At 33.0% G+C, this 22,925-nt stretch overlaps 1 protein-coding gene and 1 pseudogene across 1 annotated transcript; both read left to right on the top strand.

Annotated features, from left to right (window-relative positions):
* The first annotated feature begins 5,206 nt into the window (after positions 1-5,206).
* On the top strand, positions 5,207-7,038 carry LOC115875115. Its single transcript, XM_030890513.1, has 2 exons — positions 5,207-5,524; positions 5,592-7,038. Exon 2 carries the CDS (start codon positions 5,647-5,649, stop codon positions 6,763-6,765), a length of 1,119 nt encoding a protein of 372 aa, XP_030746373.1. The 5' UTR covers positions 5,207-5,524; positions 5,592-5,646; the 3' UTR covers positions 6,766-7,038.
* A 3,783-nt stretch (positions 7,039-10,821) lies between these two features.
* The window catches only part of LOC115875124, a 32,760-nt pseudogene continuing 20,656 nt past the window's right edge, over positions 10,822-22,925 (top strand).

Genomic DNA, 22,925 nt, shown 5'->3' with positions numbered 1-22,925 from the left:
GTCGTCGTACATTACATAAGGATAAATGAACCAAATGGTCGTATGAATATTAAATACCCAACGGGATAACCACTTAGATCACTTTAAGATAATATGGTAAGCTTGAATTATTTAGTACCATTCAAAACGGATGTTGTGAATCGAGGTGCACACTCAAAATATATTTTCCAAGATTCATATCCCGGTATAATTGAATTAGTTGCATATTTTCGTAAATAATTTGTAAATCACCTTTTACCTAGTAAATGATTCTAAAGATTCAACTACACTTTATGTTTTGCCTGTCAGTTAAAATAGAAGACTGTCTCGAGAACAGACGGTAGATTTCTATATCGTCTTGCCCTGTCAAGACTTAACGTTTTACCTGCCAGTTGAAAGGGTCAGGTAAGGCGGTTTAAGGACTAGTGTCTAGTGTACACACTAGAAGTTATATCGTTCGTAAAGATTATGGAGGAAGGACTGCCTTTATCAATTATAGTATTAGGTAGTATTAACTAGTGAAGTCTAATAGAAAAATCCTGAAATTTTACTAAAAAATTATTGTATAATATTTATGGATAAAATTTTATTTGTAAATACTCAAAACTAATTGTGAAAATAATATTTGATTGGAAATAATAATTAAATACATATCGTATTTTAGCCATGTTTCATAGCTCCGCATTCCTAAGTAGATAGTTATAAGATAAGATTTTGAAATAAAAAAGGGGGTAAGGCAAGAGTGTATTCTGTCTCCAATGTTGTTCAATTTATATGTGGAAAGAGCATTCACTGAGTCAATCTCCGATAGTCCCTTTGCTTTGGAAATGAATGGCATTCCAATTAATAATATTCGATATGCGGATGACACAGTGATATTGGCAGACAATGCAAATGATCTCCAAATCCTTCTAAATAAGGTCAACAACGAAAGCCAAAGACTGGGTTTAAACATAAATCCTACAAAAACTAAATTTATGGCTGTTAGCAGAAACAATATTCTGAACACCAGAATTTACTTAAATGGAGAGGTCATCAAGCAGGTCACACAATTTAAATATTTGGGATGCATGGTTAACGAAACGTGGGATCCAGATCAGGAGATCAAATGCAGGATCGAACAAGCAAGATCTACTTTTCTGAGACTGTGAAGATTTCTCACAGATAGGAACTTGAACTTCGGCCTTAGAATGGTGAAGTGCTATGCCTGGTCCGTTTTGTTATATAGTGTGGAAGCATGGACACTGAAGGTAGCAACAATAAACCGAATTGAAGCCTTCGAAATGTGGACCCTACGACGAATGCTAAGAGTGCCCTGGGTCGACCGTGTTAGGAATGAAGACATTCTCAGAAGAGCTGGTCTAGAAGAACGTGAACTCTTCGAAATCATCAAGAACAGGAAAATAGCCTAATTGGGACACATACTACGTTGAGAACGCTATCACTTTCAGCGTCTCATTCTCCAGGGTAAAATAGAGGGGGCAAAAGGGGAATAGGCCGAAGGACGTTATCCTGGCTGAGAAATATTCGTCATTGGACAGGCATACAGGACTTCGAAGCACTCCAAGTCACAGCAGTTAATAGAACCATTTGATGAGGAAGAAAAAGATGAACGCCTACGCAGGAATCTGCACGGCACCTTAAGATGAAGAAGACTACAAGTAGACGTCATCCACAGAATCAAATCCTTTAAGTGGCAATGGGCAGGATACCTGGCAAGAAGGACGTATAACAGATGGACCACAAAAATTACAGAATGGTACCCACGAGGTTTGCACCTGAGATGAGACCATGATGTTAGGAAATTTGCAGGGATAACTTAGTCAATATAGCCAATAATACACAACAATGGGCTCAACTACAAGGAGAGTGTCTAAATATGTGAGGGAGGTCTAAACCATAATTGGGGGAAATGGTCGAATAAGCTGAAAATTATGATGACAATGAATAATTAAATATTTCTAAAGATACTTAAGATCATTTGGTGAATTATCGAAAAATATAATATGAAATGAAGATTGGCTGCTGTCATCGTCATTTCCAAGCCAATTGGACGTTTATTTTCTATCATAGGGTATTAGATTTTTAAAAGTTTCTTATTACTACACGTATTCCGTGAATATTAAGAAATCATATAGTTTTAACCATTACCAATCAAATTTTGATTATAAAAAAGCAGGAAGTGAAACTGATCTAAATATGAAGTGTATAGTAACTTTTACATCTGAGTTATAAAAAGGTTATTTTTTTTGCAGCAGGAAACAATAATTATATTAAACAGAAACATTTTTTTGATAATGATATTTAACTTGAAGTTTTGGTTTGATTTTTTAGGAAAGTTTATAAGCCGAATATAGAAAAATTTTATTTTTCTTAGTATAGTATTTAGTACGTATTTAATAATTATACAAATAAATAAAATGAAAAGCACATATTACATATTGAGTGTACTTTAATACTTTACTTTTGTAATAAATTAAAATGGTATTTATATTATCACTATTGTGTTATATTTTATTTATAATATAAAAATGTTTTTTTTAAACTGAAACGTAAATTTAAGCATTATGTTATGATATACTACAATAATAAAAGTTTATTGTTGATAATGTCAAGACATGAATTTGCACACAGAACTTCATTATACACAATGCTATAAATAATTGAGAAAATCGCAAGTAAAAATTCCAGTGTACAGGGTGGCGCCTCTCATACGCCGCGGAGGCTTCAAGGAGAACGACAGTTTGTATTGAAATGAAATTTTTTGAGTGTATGTAGGTTAATTCGGAGCACTTTTTAAAAATATAGAGTTCTACAGGGTGTCCCCAAAAAACGTTACATATCAAAGTTGTGTTTTTGTAATGGAACACCCTATATATTAATTGATTTTCGGATTCGAGAAAAAAAATCAAGGTGAGTTTTATTAAAGAAGCATGTGCCTAAAATGTAAGGATTTTGACATATTTCATATTTTGTGAAAATAAAGAGTAAATTTTAAATTTCAATAACAGCTATCTAAATTTTAATTTACCCTGTATAGCCTGATATTTAATTATAATAACGATTGTATGTTAAACCAAATTAAAATTTGACCCGAAAAGTTATACAGGGTGGGACAAAATTAATATGGAATTTTGGTCACTTACAAAAGCAAGTTACTCCTTTATTTTAAATAGAACACCTAGTATATTATTCCAGTGTTCAATAGGGAATTCATAGATCCCTTCAAAATATTATTAAGGTTGCCTACATGTCAGACAAAGATTTTCCTAGATATTTTAATTTTTATGATTTTGCTGTTTAACAAAAATTAAAGGATGTAGAGTATAGAGTATAATACCCAACGGTAATAAAAATATAGGCGTTTAAAACATATTTTAATTATTACAGAATTAAAACTAGATATAAACGTTGTAGCGTTTTTTATAAAACATTACAACTGCGAACGGCAGCTTTTCATCGGAGAGCAGTCGTGGATAAGGTATTTCACTAGAGAGAAAACCAATCAATAACAATAAACAAAAAAATACAGATATTGGGCGCCAGGCATGTACAGAGAAAGAAAACACAGTTGTATATTACTTAAAACTAATGACTATATTTTATGATGTTCTTTGCTGGTACATGACATTGTAGAATTCTAATAAAATATATAGTGGTTATCTGTCAAAAAAAAGAGTTGTACTAAATATGTATGAAAGTAATACCATTACAAGACGTAATGTAATGAAACCTAAGATCTAAATCATATTTTAAATATTAAATCGACATGAATGTTCTTAACAATCTAACCACTAAACATAGTCTGTACGATATTACTTAAAATGTACGTTATTGTTTAAGACTGAAAATTGACTGAAAATCTGAAACTAAACCTACACTTAGCTGTTCTTGAAGCAATCCTGTTTCGAAGAGTAGCAGCGTGAGGTGGGCTCATATCTCTGTACTGTCTGTCGGCGATCCTGTTGGCAAATACAACAAAAGAGGCCAGAATGAGGACACCATGAATCAATACAGCCGTAGCTACTGACTAGGCTTAGAAATGGGAGCGAAGCAGCATGGGGCTTACGCTGTATTCATACTGTGGCAATATGGGGACATTACCCGTACCTTGGAACACTACTAGGACCTTGGATAATGTCCGTAACTTGGGACCATAACCATGGACACAGTCCGTCCATAAGATAATGTACGTCCATAAGAAAACGGTACAGGGAACTACCCGTACCACAGAATCCGTCCGTCCATAGACCCTCGAAACACTTCCGAGGAGGCTCAATAATAAACAAAAGAACTGTCCTTTGTTGCCTTTTAACATTCTGGGGACAAGCAGCAAAAAGTACACCAACGTGTCAGCAAAATACAAATACGAGTTAAGGTGGGTCAATCAAAAACTCTACCCTGTAGCTTCGAAATGGCAGCTGATTCAGATTTTTTGCAGCTTAAGATTTAAATTGCCATTTCTAAAAGCAGGATTTGCAACCGTGGCCAAAAACAAAGTGAGGTTAAAACGCAGAGAGGCGCCTTGACATATAACAAGGATCTTGACAGCACGCGCCTCCACAGAACAGTAAAACGATAGGGAACTAGGGAACGTAAAAATTACGCCAAGCGTGCCAAATAAATTATCAGGCCTGAACGATACGGAATCCGGTGATGATAGGCCCAGACATCATATATTATATATAAAAAAGACATGTAACGAACTAAAAACGTTACAACGTATAATTAAGTTTATTTAAAAATTAGGTAGATGAAATCAAATGCTCAAAATACTTCCTTTCCTGTTCAGTGTATAAAATGATTCTCTTTTCAAAAGATCTTTTCATTTTAAAAGAAATATGTGAAGTTCTACCATGTTGTACCATTCAAAGTATTAGCTTGGACCAAGGAAAAACTGCAAATAACACAGGATCCCAATTTATTAAAGTTGATGTGCCATGCCAGATAGTAAATAACCAAGTGATTTTAAATAATGAATCGCAAACAGAAGAATTGGAAAACATCGGTTATACAAAAGATGGCAATTTAAGGAAAAGAAGAAAAATAGATAAAATTTCTAAGCAAGAAGAACTTATAAAAAAACGAGAAAAACTAATTAAAGATCACCAGGTGTTGCCTGGTTGTAACGTGAATAGATGCAAAAAAAGTGTGTGAAGCTAATACCAGAAGATCAACGAACAATTTTAAACGCTAGTTTTTGGAAATTTTCTAGCAAGGAGAGAAAAGGGTTTATTTTAAATACATGCAGTCGATTGAATGTAAAACGGCGAACTACTGAAAGCGAAAGAAAACAAAACACCTTTAAATACAAATTAAAAGCTGCAAATGGTGAAATCATAGAAGTCTGTAAAAATTTTTTCCTCACAACGCTTGGGTACAAAAAAACGAACGACAGGGTTTTACACGATACTCTCACGAAAATCCCAAGAAACCAGTTAAATGCTAGACCAGATCAACGGACAAGATCAGCCAAGAAAAAAATAAACTATGAATTGGTAGATGCGCACATAGAATCTTTTGAACCATCTATATCACATTATAGGTATGTAGATTATTAGAAAAGAAATTATTATCCTCAAAGTTAAAAAAAACTTTATTTTTCATTTTAGGAGAGAACACGCTCCAAATCGAAGATATCTGCCGAGCGACATTTCCGTTTCTGTAATGTTTGAGTTATTTAAATCCCAATACCCAACCATGAAAGTTAGCTACGAAGCTTATCGTTTACGTGTTAAGGTCAAAAATATTTCATTTGCTTCATTAGGACACGAGGAATGTGAACGCTGTGAAGAATTCAAATTGCATGATCACACGAAGGATGATTTGCAAGAAAATTGTGAAAAGTGCTGCTCTTGGAAGAAGCACATTGATCACGCCAAAGACTCCAGAGAATTATACCAGACGCATGCCAAAACTAAGTTTGAAGATGGTACTGTTTGTTTCTCCGTGGACTTGCAGAAGGTGATCATGTTGCCCAGGGTCGATACTTTTAAAACAGTTCTGTTTATTAAAAGACTTACAACTTATAACGAAAGCTTTGTCCCAGTAGGAATTATGTCAAAACAAAAACCGTTTGCAGTGCTTTGGAATGAAGCTATATCAGGTAGGGACAAAGAAGACATTGTAAGCTGTTTTTATGCATTTTTTCTAAAGCATCGAGACGCACCAAAAATTATTCTTTGGCTGGATAATTGTTCCAGCCAAAATAAAAATTGGTGTCTTCTTTCTTTCTTTGTTAGGATAATAAACTCCTCTGAAATATTGGCTAGCGAAATATTAATCAATTTTTTTGAGCCCGGGCATACTTTCATGTCCGCCGATAGCTTCCACCACCAGGTGGAGCTATCACTAAAAAGGAAAGGCAAGGTATACGATTTTAATGATTTTGTAGAAGCTGTACAAAAGGCACAAAAATCGAGAACTGAAGTAAAAATAATGTCTCATCACGATTTTTACCAATGGAAAGACCTTAAATCTGAGGCAAAAATGAAACAACAAAAAAAAAGAATTTATTTAAGCGATATTGTACAAATAAAAGCTACTCGTGGGTCATTTTTTTTACATTATAAATCTTCTTTAAACAACGAATTTGAAAAATTAGATTTCCTATACAAAAAGGCAATGACAAAGGGTGGTATTTTTTCACAATTTGTGCCACTTCGTCGTACTGCACCTAGAGGTTTTCCGAAAACAAAAAAAGATGCCATCATTAAAAATCTTGGTAACATAATGCCAGAGAACCGAAAAGAGTTTTGGATAAATTTGCCCGAAACTGATAACTAATGAACTTTTGAAATTTTTTGCAATTTGTTATTGTGTGCCTTTTTGTATAAGCGTTAAAGTTTAAGTTAGTGTGTTATGTTTTAGTAAGAAATTAGAAATTATTTGTCGAATTTTTTAACTGTTTGTATTTGTAATTTCTAACTGTTTATATTTGCGATTATTTCATATTATTATAACCTAATAAAGCACCTAATAAAGCACATTAAAAAATTAATCTATAGTCTTATTCAAAGTAAAAATAAATATTTATACATTTTTGTCAATCTATTGAGAGTTTTGCGCACATACGGCATTTTTGTTTTGAATAAAGGCCATAAAATTTTAGTTCAAAACGCCGTAAATGATTTTTTTAATTAATGTTAATAAATACGATTATTTTTGAGTACTTAACTTATTTTTATACTTATTTTGTTCAATAATTCACGATTGTTATCTTCTAAATTTTCCTAATAGTCAAGGACTAATCAAATAATTTTAACCTCATTTTTCTCCGCTTGGCGCTCGTTGTAGATACGGCATGTGTTTTTAGGACGGCAGTATAAAGTTCGACTATCTTGGTGACTATCGGTGGCTTCGATGTGGCTATCGGCCTGATCCACCTGTTGACCTGTTCAGATCTATCGTGGTCCTCTTCTGAAGATCGGGGAAGTTAGCAACTCATTGAAAGCAGGAATTATAAAATATGATCCTGTTTGGGCTGCTACAATCCTGCTTTATCCTGCTTCAAATCCCAACCCAGCCACACCTACCGATTTTGAGCTATAGGTTTAGTTTGGTTTGGTTAAAAAAAATCCAAAACTTTTTTTAGAAAAATTCCAAATTTAAAAAAAAAAATCGCGCAAAAAAACTGATAATCGTGTTTCTTGGGTCGAAATATACTACCCCTAAAAATATTTGCACTTACTTAAGACTCACCCTGTATAACATATAATAGGGAAAATTTAACCAAAACGTAAGGCAAAAAAATAGCAAAAAAAATCGACACGGGCTCCTCCTTACATTGCCCCTTTGGCCTAGTACGACCCTGGATCGACGTACTGTACTAAAGAAACATAGGAGTAAGAATCCGTGTGTTTTAGCCTAAGAGCTGACGACATATTTAGAGAACATATTTTAGGCAAGCTAGAATAACTTAAAATGTATAGTTTATTAACTGGTGAACCCAGAATCCTAAGTCTGGCTGGGGGGTTGGGGGTATTTCGCTACTGCGCAACCCCTAACATTTGCAAAAAAATAAATCAAAAAAACATTCTTTAGGCAACTTGAAATTTGTTTATTCTTAAAATTTTAGCATCTATTTAACCTAGAAATAAGTATGCCAGACTTTTTTTCGGGTTTAAAGTGTATCCAGACCATTCCAAATATGTTTAATTATTATACCTAGAAAACATACTTTAGGCATTCTAAAATTTTTACAGCGTGTTTATTAGATGATATTAAAAATATGTGTTAATTGCCAGACGAATTCAATGGGATTTAATACTTGCCAGACGCGAATAAAGATTTTAAATGAGCGCGATAAGAAAGTCTTATGAGTATCTATAAGCGCGAGAAAGATAGTTTATTGAGACCCGGTCGGCAGCCGATGCGGTTGACGTAATACGTTTGGAGTACTTCAAATTTTCATAAAAACAATTTTTTGCGGTTTCATTTCAATTATTTGCAGGCTTTTATTTCATAGATTATTTTGATTATTTTGTTGGAGTTAAGTGGTACAAATAGATATTTTAGTAACTACTAATTTTCAGCTACTAACTAAATCACAATGGGTAAAAGCCATTTAAGTTGTGTAGTTTGTGAAAAAAGTTACTAGTGACAAAGTTATTGTTTTTGATGAAGGCAGATTGCAAAAATGCAAAGGAATTTTAAAAGTGCGCCAACAACATGGCTAAAAATATAAACAAGTGGTTTTACCAAGAAAACGTAGTCCCGACAAAAAGGGTACCATGTATAGCGCTAAAAAAATAAGTATTCTGGAATTTTATTAAAGTACTATTGTTAATCTTTCTTAAATAGATTCAAAAGTAAGAAGTAGAAGTGCTTTACTTTTATGCTTAGGCGTTAAAATGACTTTTTTTATATTGTCAATCAGGTCGCAAAATTTAATAATAATATAATATGTCACAAAAGTATAATAATAATTATACTTTTGTGACGTTAAATATTTTTTATATTATGCTAATTTTTTAAATAATTATTCGTTTTTCTTATTCTTTTAGATACAAAATACTTAAATTAAAAAGTCTTCTTATTGAAAGGATTTCAATCATACATTTTTATTAAAAATGTTTCTTTTATTTATTCAATATTAGTAAGTTTTTTCTAAGTTTTACGACTCCAAAATGCTGTTACGTCAGCCGCATCGGCTGCCGACCGGAATCTCAATAAACTATCTTTCTCGGGCTTATAGATACTCATATGACTTTCTTATCGCGCTCATTTAAAACCTTTTATTTGCGTCCACAGCGATATTAAATCCCATTGAATTCGTCTGGCAATTAACACATATTTTTTAATCATCATCTAATAAACACGCTGTAAAAATTTTAGAATGCCTAAAGTATGTTTTCTAGGTATAATAATTAAACATATTTGGAATGGTCTGGTTACACTTTAAACCCGAAAAAAAAGTCTGGCATACTTATTTCTAGGTTAAATAGATGCTAAAATTTAAGAATAGACAAATTTCAAGTTGCCTAAAGAATGTTTTTTGGATTTATTTTTTTGCAAATGTTAGGGGTTGCGCAGTAGCGAGACTTAGGATTCTGGGTTCACCAGTTAACAAACTATACATTTTTAGTTATTCTAGCTTGCCTAAAATATGTTCTCTAAATATGTCGTCAGCTCTTAGGCTATTTGCTTTAGCGTGATCGTAACGGAAATTACGGAGATAGCACCATTTCGGTGGCTATTTCAGATCACTGGGAGTTAGCAGATATTATTGAGTTAAAAAAAATTTCTTTAATGAGAAAAAAATGCATTTACTTTTCCTACTTATAGAGTATTTTTTTCTCTTTCTAACGGTATAAAAAAAACTTATTAACGTAAAAAATGAAGTTAGCAGGTTATCACGTTTCACTGACGAATATGTTTCTCAAGACCACGACGGAGAAAAATCAAAAGCTTTCCATGATTTAAGTAAAAACAATTATTGGATTGTTAGGGGGTGCCTCCCTGAGGGTGTGTCTGCAACAGGACACTGTCTCCTCAATGAACACCTCAGACGCTTAGAATCAACTACGAGTCAGACCCAATGGGGAAAATGAAGAAACACCAGAACACCTCTTTCCTGAGTGTGCCAAATTTATTTATTTATCGTATGGCAAGCACATCGTTTAACGTGTAACCCTGCCTGTTCTATGGGAACTCTCTCCATTATTTTGGTGGCGATGCGGTTATACAGAAGTCTTTCTAAGAGCTTATAGATTGAGCTCAGCAATGCCACTGGGCGATAGCTTTTCGGTTCATCGCTCGGCTTTCCTGGCTTCAATAGGGCGATGATTTTTGAGCGTAGTGTGCCAAAGTGACAACTATTCGTACCATAAACTTTGGTACGGAGTGATATCGGAGGTGGAGAAATACCCTCCGTAAAACCGTCTCAGATACTGACTTTTGTCAAAGCCCTGAGACTGTATGATGAGCTATAACTCACAATAGAGCACAATAGATCTATAAAGTCGCGGTGACTAACTCCCCTCCTTTCATGCAATTGACATCTACATCTACATCATTAAACAACTTTTTTTAAAGCTAAATTTGAAGTATCAAAATAAAAGGAACTTCGTTCATGTCTAGTACAGCATGACAAACAGTTCTTAATATTGAAAATTCTTCATTACATTGAAATATATTTTCTTGCTTCTTAAGGAGAGGTCATTTTCTTCTAATCCCTTCGCATTCTTCCACTTCAAGATCTACGCTTTAGAATAGACAAACCAGACCCAACCTTAGTTGGCGCTGGAACGTGCTGTTTTTCATCTTTCACTTGTTTCTTGGTTCGCCGTACTTAGCGGGCAACTTGATCTCAGCGAGGCAAGCGTGGTTGGCTGGCAAAAGTAGGCCGCGCTGAAACAATCGACCATCGCGTAACATTGAGCGACCGTAGCTCGAGTAGCGCGTACCGACCAGTCGATTTTCGCGTTGGATCAATTGATTTCATTGAGTTTTCATTTGATCATTTCCATTGAGTTTTTCGCCGATTTCAATATCGATCGAGGCGTGGAATGCCTTTGTAGAGTGTTTGCATCGGTTGGATACATCCATTCGGTTCAGCGTCGTGTGGTATATTATGGTTTTGGCAGATAAAAGCATTACCATGGACTCGGTAAGCGGTTAGGCTAGTTCTCGGCTGTTTATACAGGGTGGAAATTTGAACAGTAGCAATTGGGAATATCTCTTAAACTAAGAAATACTATAGTTACTAATAATTATCAGGAAGGATGGGAGGAAGAACATTGGTTTCTCCATGTAAATTTGAAAATTCTATGGCAATTTTTTGTCTAAGAAAAATTCAAGATTACTATACTGTTCAAATATGTTGCTTACTTTTAAATTTTGTTTTAAATATGTCAAAAAATATGAAAAAAAGTTCATCTAAACAATTTTATGTAGTTTTTTTGTAACTATGCAACTTTTTTGAAGGGTGTTATTTCTGGTAATAATGGCCTTATTTAGGCCTAATAATAAATTAAAAGTATTGACTTCAGTGAACATACCTTATCAAAAATCAAAAAAAAATATACGCCACTGACCTTTCTTGCTGTTGTAATGTTTTTTTCTAGATAACTACTTTAAAAATACAACTTTTTTCTCTTGCATGGTTGCTTGGTGTATGATACACGAATTCCAGAACTGTTTTCGAGAAAATCAAATCATTGCAGGTGCCCAGACCCCATTAAAAAAAACACTTTAAAATATTAAATTTCAATATGCAACTAAAATAAAGTATTAAATTACTTGGAAAAAGTATAGCTTATAATATTGATCTTCAGTGGTACTTTCAATATAATCAATACTATCAAATTCAGAAGAAAATAATGGTATTTAAGATCTGAGGCACGTATAGCCGCCCATACTTGATATTTTTTTTATCTCAAAAACTGTGACTTTGACTGATTTTGATGTTATCAAAAATTTTGTTGCAAATATTATTCCTAATCTTAAATTGAAAACCGCGTTTCGCTAGCTACTGTAATTTTGGAGTTACGATTTTTTTAAATTTTTAACCCCCTCCCATACCCCCTTATCAACCCTCCACCACCACCAAAAACTAATGGCCAGATTCTCTGGTGCCACAGTGTTTTTGTGCCAAATTTGGTTAAAATCGGTTTAGCGGTTTTTGAGTTATCGTGTTATAGACGGACAGACAGACAGACACCATGAAAATATTTTGTATTTAGGTCATTTTTATGACCCAAATACCTCATTTTGAGTGAAATGTTTTAATAAAAATGTTTTAATAAAAGCTGCCCCCTAGCTTCTAGACACCCTATCTCGGTTAATTTTAATTTGGGCAAAAAAGTACAGAGACCATTTTTATGTAAAATTGGACGCCCTAAAACTTTTATTTTAATTTTTTTAGTCCTTACCGCTTCTTTTTTTTTCGAAAAATGGTGAATTAAAAAAAAATCTGTCAATTCGTTTTTAGATCTTTCAAAGTAACTTAATTATATCAAAAATTCAAAAACTTTTTACCAAAACTTCGTATTTGAAGGCCTATTTTCTTGGACTAATAAAGGATAAAGACAATGGAGGTTCGACTTAAAAATTTTTAGTTTACATGAAACATCTTGTCTACCGCCATTAAAACTAACAGAATTATTTTTAAGCTGTAATGAGTTTGATTGTATTTCTCGTCTCCGTATCGTTACGTAAATTATCCGCAACGGAAATATATTTACCTACGCCACTGATTAATAATCAGTGGATTAATTTATGTAAAGTGTTGATCGACTAAAGCCCTATACTCACTATTCGCTGATGCGTAGAGTTCATTGGTCCACGCGTCCATCATAGCGGTTATGATGCGGTTTGTCGATGCGATTCATTAGTTCGTTTGGAAATTCCTCCGTTGTGTTCGTGATATTTCTTTTGATGGTTCTCCCAAAACCGATATTCCGCCAAAACAACGCATCACATCGACGCATTGGCGCATCAAATCGCATGCATTGACGAACAGCATCGACGCATAGTGAGTATGAGATTTAAACGTGAGAAGTGTCATAGAATTAAAATTATATGGGAAATATCATATACCTATCGTCACTAGATGCCGTTTTTTATTATACGGTGCATCAAACTTTCATGTTAGTGTTTTTTAAACCCACGATATTATAGTTCATCATTCCTGAATATCTGCAACCAACTATTGTATGCTACAAAGTATATGTTACTTTGTGAATTATCAAAGTATCTAATGCAATAAAATTCCATTAAAATATATTTTGCAATTTTGGACATATGATCAAAATGGAAATAATTAATCAACTTCAATATATTTCACTTAGAAATTCTCATATGCGTTGATTTAATTTACGTTTTAAGTAAGTACCTAGTATGCATATTAAATTTAACCGGCCTCTTAAAGCTGAAGTTGCTTTATGGTATTATACCGTTAGCTTAAGTAGCGATATGACATTTAAATGATCAACTTATACTTCGTCAAGTTTAAACTTTATAAACAAGGGTTCTTGGATGCTTGAAATTTCCCAATAAGTGAGAAACTAGTAATTTTGTAGAATATTGTCTAGCAAGTGGAGAAGCTATAGGCCATCTTCAGCGTTATTAAGGGATTTAATTTAACACGGAAATTGTATTACATAGTATTATTAATCATTGTATCTTGTTAGGCTTATCTTTTGTTGGCTAAAGATAATAGAGACCTCTCTAACGTGACGCTTACATTTAAAGAAGCAGATGATTAACTAGATTTAATTTTAATCAAAGTTTTAATCATCTGCTGATGTTACTACCGTTGATATAGCGAAACGCACCTCCAGTGTTAAAAGTAAGGTGTTTTGGTTATGTAGTTTGGTAAATTAGTGATTTATTTTGCTGTTATAACACGAAAGGTGTTAAAAAATCCCAACTGTAATTCTACACTCTGTAAAATATGTAGGCTGAAACGCTATGTCAGATATTGATCATTAAATGTTAATAAAAAAAGTGATTTAATTTAATTCTGTACTTTGTTTCTTTAGTTTCTTTGTATTTGTTTTTTTTTTCAGTATATCTGCTCTAACAGTCAATCAACAGGCCAATCTAAGTTTTACAGAGTAAAACTTAGATTTGGTTTGGTTTGGATGCAAGATTGCATGCAAGATTCATGCAATTTTAGATTGCATGCAATTTTCAAATGAACTTTCCTTTCTCGGATGGTTAATATGTTGTTTTGTATGAAATTACGCAAAAATTGCAATTTTACACCAATGGATTTTTGTTTAAATCACATGTTCAAAACAACTTTCTAGTTTGCTCAATCACTTTATGTTATTCTGTTAACATATTAAATGTTATATCAGAGGAAATGTTTAAATTAGAATATAACAACACAGCATTTATTTCTCGCCAATATTGATGTACCTGTAGATTGTGTCTCTGAGTATAATTTTAGTCCTGAAATGAAATTAATTATAAAGGCATACATAGGGAAAAGAAGAAGTAATGCGAAAAGGAGACTTTATTTTAAATCCATTTTACAGATTTGTTTAACTGTTAATTTTATTGGTAAAAATAGGTAAAGCGTTTAGCTCATTTAATAGTTCAGAATTATTAGAGTTAAGCAAGAGGACATGTCATTTTTATTTCAATAACGAGCCAATAATTAATTATATAATCAATAACCAATAATTAATTATATAATCAATTTAACTAAGTTCTCTAAACCACTATAAATATAAATTGTGGGTTAGGTTCAATTTTTTTTCTCTTCTTAAATAAATTTAGGCGTTAACATCCAATCTTCAATTTAATAGTTATTAGTAAGAAGTTTCACGTCTATCTAAACAGGGTGTCCCAGAAATAAGTGCAAGTATTTTAACTGGTAGTATAGTTCAACCCCAGAAACACGCCTATGGGTTTTTTGGCGAAAAAAAAAGTTTCAAAATTCGAAATTTTTTGAAAATTGGATTTTTTTTTAGTTTTTAGTTAAAAAACATAATTTCTCGATAATATGGCAACATAGGTAATAGATTAAATTTACAAGAAAGAAAATCCGGAAAATATCCAGTGGTTCTCAAAATATTAGCAAAAAATATTTTTTTTGGGAAATTTCAAAGTAAAATAACTCCGTTATTTTGGACTTATTTGAAAAACGATAAAGAGAAAATATATTTCTTTTATCGAGTTTTACCATCCCTTAAAATACTTGCACTTATTTCTGGAACACCCTGTATAATTGTCTATCTATTTTAAGGAACATTTTGGCTGTATTTGTCAAATTTCTAATACAAATATATTCAAAATCAGAAACAAGCTTATCGAAGGGATTTTTTAAAACAAGTTTTATCGAATTCGAATATTTCTGACTAAAAAGTCAAGGCGACTAGCAGCTATTTGACCTTTCCAAAATGTATTTGATAGTGGTCTGTTGCAACCAACTTTTTTATCATTTTAGGCCCACTATATTTTCAAAAAATATTTTCTAAGCGTTCCAGTCGACCGAGCGTTTTATGTGTAATATAAAATGTATAATTAGCCATGTTAATCGTGAGAATTAAATTAGCAACAAACAGAAATAACGTCAGGTTTTAAAATATCTACCGGCGTCGCGTCGGTTGGATAGATTTTCCATTAGTTGAGTATTTTTTCCTATTCAATCGAGATTCGCACAGTGGTTAGCATCTTACACGGATCGGTACGAAATACGGATACCGTAAAATTTTCATCATTTCAGAGTTCAATACATTTTCTTCTAGTAAGTCCATTATAAGGACTTTTTAAGCAATATGTGGTTAACTTATTTGTCTTTTTAACGTCTTTAAAAAAATCTTCATCTGTCTTCTGTCTATTATATGAGGAAAAACAAAACGTCATTAATTTTGCGAAAGTTTGATGGAGTCTTCCAGGATCTTGAGTTCCACTTTAAGCTGTTTTATTAAGTTGGGTTTTCCACTTGGAAAGCAGAACAGTTCTGGTCTAGTTAGTGGTGTGTTCTCTCCTTTTTTAGCTGGATCATTTGTTTTTTCATTACCTTCTATCTCTTAGACTGGCACCCAGAGTCCCCCTCCCCCTTCCTATCACTCTATGAGAGTATGGTGACATTATGATATCGCATTTGTTGTGTCTTTCCATGTTGCTCTGTCTTGCGCAGCAGTATTGACCTCGTGGAGACTACGACCTATTCATAGTCTTCATTTGGTCAACGCAACGATTTGGAGATCTCCCTCTATGATATTTCCCGTTCACTTTTCTCTCCACAATTAGTTCTTCTAAGCGTTTGGTGTTCCTGGATATGTGGCCAAAGTATCTTAAATATGATTGATTTATTGATGTTGACAGTTTAGATTCGATAGTTAGTTGTTGAAATAAGAAATGAGAATTGAAATGTTTGTACGGTGAGCTGTGTACGGTATTCGCAGCATCCGTGTATAACACCATATTTCAAAAGCATCGATTTTACGTTGCTTTGCCAACTTCAATGTCCTCAATGTCCAGGTCTCCGAGGCATAAGTGGCAATGGGGAAATCTAGGGCTCTTAGTAATCTTAGTTTGTTGCTAATTGAAACGGCTGAATCTCTTCATATTTTATTGAGTTTGGTCATGGAATTGCGTGCTATACACAATCTTTTCTTGATTTCTGCATCACATCCTCCTTTATTTGACATCAACGAGCCGAGGTATATCGATCTATAATTTGGAAACCTGCTATTTCTGTTGTATTCGTTGGTTTTCGATCGATAATCATTAATTTTGTTTTTCTTTTATTTAATTTTAACCTATATCTCTCGCTGACCAACTCTAATGTCTGCGTAATAAATTTAAATTCATCAGCGGAGCATGCGAATTCGTTACTTGTTTACCGCCTAAAGTGATACCACCGTTGTAATCTTCCAAAACCTCCCTCATTATAGATTCACCACATATATTTAATAATAGTAACGGAGACAAAATGCATCCCTGGCGCACTCCTGCCTCCAAATCAAATGCATCCGAAATGAAGTTGTTTACTGTCACTTTTCCTCTACTGGTTCTCGTACAGATCTCGAATCAGCTGGATAAGGTGTTGAGGAACTCCCATGTTGGTTGCGACTCCCCAGCATCTCTAGGCATTCTTCAACCGACTTCGAATTGATGGTTACTCAGCTGTTCGCTTTTAAGGATGCTAGACCATCGTATAAGATGGTTATTTCTTGTTTTCGATAGTTCCTATCTAAGATAAGTTGTACGCATCTTTTAATAGCGTAGATTTCTACCTGAAAGAATCCAGCACACTCGTTCATCCAAGCACACCCATAGATAAATGAAACAAGTTTAGATTGGAAAGTGCCCATAAGGACAATGTAAACACTACTTGGCGCTATTCTTGCAACGGTCGCGACCAAAACTTTTGAAAATTTCGGAGCGGTTCGGCTTTTTCCGGAATTATATCGCCAAATATTGTTTATTCAAATTTATTATTATTTTCGTTTAATTTTATAAATAAAATACAGTGTGTTGCATACAAGAAACTTTATTTTATATAAGGGCGCATGTATGAAATACCTATGAAACATTGGAAACCGACGTTATGCCACGATCCACGATGTTTTTTGCAGTTTACAGTTCACAGCACAGCTTTTTAAGTTTTTAATGCCACTCTTTCACAATTATCACCGGTTGGAGTACTAAAACTTGAATTAAACTCACAAGATAGCAATAAATACTTTGAAAATGGACGCTATAAACATTTTTCGGAATTTCTTTAATGAGAGCGGTTTAGATTTTGAAAGATTTTATGGATTATTATGATTTTTGACGATTCTGACTTTGACAAGAGAAAATTATTTCTGTTTTTGTTTGCCGTTGTTCTTAGCGACCGCTATAGCAGCGCCAGATCGCGTATAACGGTCGCGACCTAAAATTTTTATGGGCTTTCCAATCTAAACTTGTTGCATTTATCTATGAGCACACCTATGAAATAGCGTTGTTTTTTATGTCACTGTCATTGAAATGTCATATGGACATGATATCAAACAGGGCCATACTAAATATTATTTGGCAGTTATTTAGCATATAAATCAATGTATTTTAATCCTTCATGCATATACAATTTCTACGTATGTAAAGATACGACATTTTAATGTTAGATAGACCCATTCCTTTCACTAAATATAAACTACGGTCATTTTCCAGTCGATAAACAAGGGTGTAATAATAAATGGTTAATGGTTGGTTAATGGTATAACATATCTTAAAACTACAAATCGCGAAATTTTAAACTAAGTGACTATAAAAGGTGTCCTACACAAATACTTCATCGCTCTTACTTTATTTCGGTTAAAAAGTACTATTGGTCTACTAAATTTTATGAATTGCTTTATGATAAGAATGTTGATGAATAAATTATATATCTATATCACAAGCTCTAGAAGTTATCTGTAGCTAGTCAAGTACCTATCACACAAAATAATTATAGCAGTTAGAAATTGATAGGGATCTCATGCATGTAATATAGATATTTATGCAATATTTTGTAATAAAAGATAGTAGAGTATAAATAATTTTAGATCGGATTTTTATTCCAGTTCATATAAAATTTTTAGCTATTATTAAAATATTCTGACACTATCATGAAAATACTATTGGGATTTCCCTAAAATTAATTTCGCATTTTCTATTAAATATCTGGGGATATGTTTTATTTTTTCAAATTAATGAGAGTATTATCAGAATTTCATGCTTCTTCCGTAGAAAATTATATACCAATTCTAATTAAAATACCATAACATGTTTTTAACGTATTCAAATAGTATCATTAATAATTATTACTATTGTTAATGTTTTAGTTTAGCATTAGCGATTGTATGCATATTTAAGTAAGGTATATAATGAGTTAATAAGGAATTCCTATGAATATTATTTTTGCTTTTGAATTATGTGTAGTAGTGTATAGTGTAGTATTAAAACATCTAAGAGGAGATTGAACATATTTCGGAAAATTTGTTGGTGTTAAAGCTGAATATTATCATCATCGATTTCACAGCGAAATGATTTGGTTAACAGCACTTACACAGAGATTAATAAAAATAATATTAAGTTGTCGGTTTAAGTTTGTTTATTGTCTTATATTATTTGTTTATTTGTTAATTTTCAGAATAACTGCAAACAAAAAAAAAATAAAATGTAACATATTTTGTAGTACTTTATATGTATCTGTTACGGTAAAGTCCGATGTCCGGTTAATGTCGACATTAACACGTTAATGTTTGGGTTAGGTTATCTTTCTGGTTATTTTGTTGTGGGTTATTCTCGAGATTAACCGGGTAATGTCAACATTAACGGCACATCGGACCTTAACCGTAACATATACATTACAGATTAGACGTCATCGAATACATACCTATTATAAAGTGGTCACATGTTTTGACACTATGTAATATGTCGATAGCAGAAGCTAGGGACTGGAGGATTTTAAGGTACTCTTCAATATTTTCGAGATCCATTTCTTTCGTTCGTTTTTCGAACATAACGGAGTCGGATATCGGAGTTTCATTTGTTTCTTGATTCTTTAAGTCTAACATTAGGATTTTCTTTGTAGATGTAGAATTAGGTCCACGCTATGCTTGTGCCCGACATTGTTGGTACAAATGGTACTCTCATCGATTTAGTTTTTAGGTTCCGTACCCAAAGGGTAAAAACGGGAACCCTGTTACTAAGACTTCGCTGTCCGTCCGTCCGTCTGTCACAAAGCTCTATCTTATGAACCGTTATAGCTAGACAGTTGAAATTTTTACAGATAATGTATCTATGTTGCCGCTATAAGAACAAATACTAAAAACAGAATTAAATAAATGTTTATAAATAAAAAAGTACTTTCACTAAACAATATCTTTTAATAAGTAAGGCAGGTTCGGCTGCCGTAGTAAGGCAGGTTCGAATCCTAGCCAAGGCGACTTTTTGTAATCGTTTTCTTTTAAATTTTACATATTTTACATATTTATTTTTACTTTTTACATATTTATTATTGATTAATACAATGTGTTTCTTTATTTTTTTTTAATTACTTATACCCGCATTCAAAATTTCAGCTAAATCGGAAAAAAGTTTATAATAATATAGTGTCATTAATATGTTAATAATAATGTTGTATAGGTAATGAATAGTACGGAACCCTTCGTGCGCGAGTCCGACTCGCACTTGATCATTTTTTTTTCTTGTTTCTTCAAGTCTAAGCTTGATTCACTTGAAAGACAACAATATACTAACAACAACTAGACAACTAACGCATGCGTAACAGGACAAATAATCAAAATCGGTTTTGCACTTTGAATAAGAAGACTAAGGAAGGAGCATATCAAAAATCTTAGGCACACCGCGATGGGCCTCAAATATGGCCGACTTAAATTCCGGTTTATCAGTGTCGTTCTAATTTTATTTAAAAAATGTAAAACTATGATGTAGGGTAGACGTGGGGTAGACTCAATAATTTGTTGTTTTATTTTACGTTGTGAATAAATGTTGGTAGTTATTAAAATTGTTATAAAAATATATAATTCTAATAAAAATAGATAAGTTATAATAAGTATTTATTACCACAAACATCCCATACGCTACTAAAGCAGGTAAGTCAAATTAACGTATCTAAATTCTTTGACATCTAATCTTTTACAAGTAATAAATAAAAGCTAAAATGCAAGACAAATATATAATTTAGTTAATTTAAGTGAATTTCATAAATGATCGGTTTACTACACGTATGTATATTATATAGTCACTTACTAGCGAAAAGTTGTTCCATTATTTCACTCAATTGTTGCCGAGATCTACCGCACGCTACACAACCAACTATTTTAGAGTCTTTTTCGATAAATCGCGATAGTGTCACTGTTAATTTAAGTGCTGCCGCAATTTCCATCTAGATTTACTACCTTTATACAACTATCAGTAGTAGAATAAATAATAAATAACATAAAATAAGCTCCGTAAAGACTGACAAATCCACAAAATTTCAAATCAAATTCAAATGTGTCAAAGGAATCGTCAAACAGAACTGTCAAGGATCCCCACCCTAGAGTGCTTTTATGGTGCTTTTTCCGCCCACCATGCATGAATACATGGATAGCATTATGCTCCTTCCTTAGTCTCCTTATTCAAAGGTTTTGCAAAACTAACTTTTTATTTGCTAGTGGTATTGACTGTTGCTTTTTTTATATGCTGCCTGGCTGCCCTCCTAAAAGTTTAAAAGGAAATCCTGCTGTAAAAAATTATTGTAAAAATATATAAAAATATGACCGGTTTTTTGAAGTTTTTTCTACAAAGTATTGTTTAATGACTTAATTCTTTTCAAATTTCGGAATTAAGATTCAAATCATAAATCATTTTGGAAATTACTTAAATTAAGTCAGCTTTCGAAAAACGATTCAAAATCAAAGATATTCCTAAAACTAAATGACTTAAGTCATTAAAATGATTTAATTAAAAAAAAAGTTTTTTGTGAGATTGCAGCTCTGCATAGATATATTCATTTAAAAGCAGACCTAATTATTTACGCTAGCGATTTGGCACTACTACTTGAGAGAAACTGTTATCTAAAGTCCATTATTTTAAAATATAAATAAGACATTCCGTAACACGACTAGAGATAAACAGTTACTAAAGACTATAATTTATATTACCGAGAGACTTCAATCAACGCAGCTCAGCTGGCTAATTTTGTATGATATCGACATTCTTTAAGCGGTTCTTACAAGGACGCCAAAATGCGTAAGTGCAATAAAATCTTCGAAACGCGCTACCTGAAAGTATACAAATTTGAGATAAAGATCGTGACACCAACGTGAGATTTGGCATTTTGATTGGCCGGATTATAATATTTAATATTGGTGCGTATTCAGTGACATTGGAAAATTATTACTATTGTTTTGAAATTATTAAATCGCCAGAAGATTATTGAAAAAAGAAGAGGCATCAATTAAATTGTTAATGAAGAGATAATAAATAATTTAAGTGATTTTTTTTCATTATTAATTTAACTGATTTGTTCCATTTTTAACTGGCTAGAACAACTTTTTTCTTTTTGGAGATTATAATTATTATTTTAACAGAAATATCGATTATTGAAAAGCTTTGCAAATGGTAAGGTTCAGGAAACCGGTGGTCTAAGTCGTACCACTAGCCACTAGGCTTCCTATATCCTACCTGCTATCTGAGATATATCTACATACTCATATTTAATAATTATATTAATGGCTTCACCACGATTGATCACATACATACACTGAGAGAAACTATCAGCCGAACAAAAGAATTCGAACTTCCACTTTCCATAGCCTTTATAGATTTTGAGAAGGCTTTCGACTCCTTGGCGAAACAAATTATTGACAGGCCTTGTATAGAAACTGTCGCCAATATATACAAAGAAGGCAAAGCATGAGTAATGATATATAAAACAACTCCAGAATTCCCAACTGGCAAAGGAGTACGACAGGGAGACGCGATATCCGACGCGAAAGCTGTACTTCTAGTGTTGATATACAGATTGTTAACTGGACGGTTACTTATTGGGGAACAGAATGGTAACACTGCCTACATTCCAAATGAGTACTAAGTTAAGCTGCCGACTCGTCCCGTCGCGTCGCCTCTCGACGAGCGGACAGTGGTTGCCATATTTCAACCATAAAGCTCTTGCCGCGAGTAATAAACAAATTAACACCCTGTATATCTGATAGATAATCTTCCGTCAACTACACTGGACCAACAAAGGATTAAAAATAGATGGAGAATATCTTAACCATCTAAGATTTGCTGATGGTATAGTCGTAATTGCTAGTAGTCCTGAAGAACTACAAACACAAATTAACGAACTAAATACAGCCAGCAATAAAGTAGGTCCCAAAATGAATTTAGCATAAACTAAAGTAATAGAATGCCACTTTATCTAAAGAAGAAAACATTTGACCAATGTGTGGTACTACTAGTCATGACCTATGCATGCGAAACCTGGACACTCAAAACCGACATTA

This window comes from Sitophilus oryzae, unplaced genomic scaffold (genome assembly GCF_002938485.1).
Source record: "Sitophilus oryzae breed Bouriz unplaced genomic scaffold, Soryzae_2.0 scaffold_1028_pilon_pilon, whole genome shotgun sequence".
In the NCBI taxonomy this organism is placed as follows: domain Eukaryota; kingdom Metazoa; phylum Arthropoda; class Insecta; order Coleoptera; family Curculionidae; genus Sitophilus; species Sitophilus oryzae.
Note: the sequence above shows the minus strand (reverse complement) of the source record. Positions and strands in the feature narration are given on the sequence as shown.

Coding starts and splice junctions, on each gene's coding strand:
- LOC115875115 (XM_030890513.1), top strand. CDS start 5,647: ATGTTTGAGTTATTTAAATCCCAATACCCAACCATGAAAGTTAGCTAC.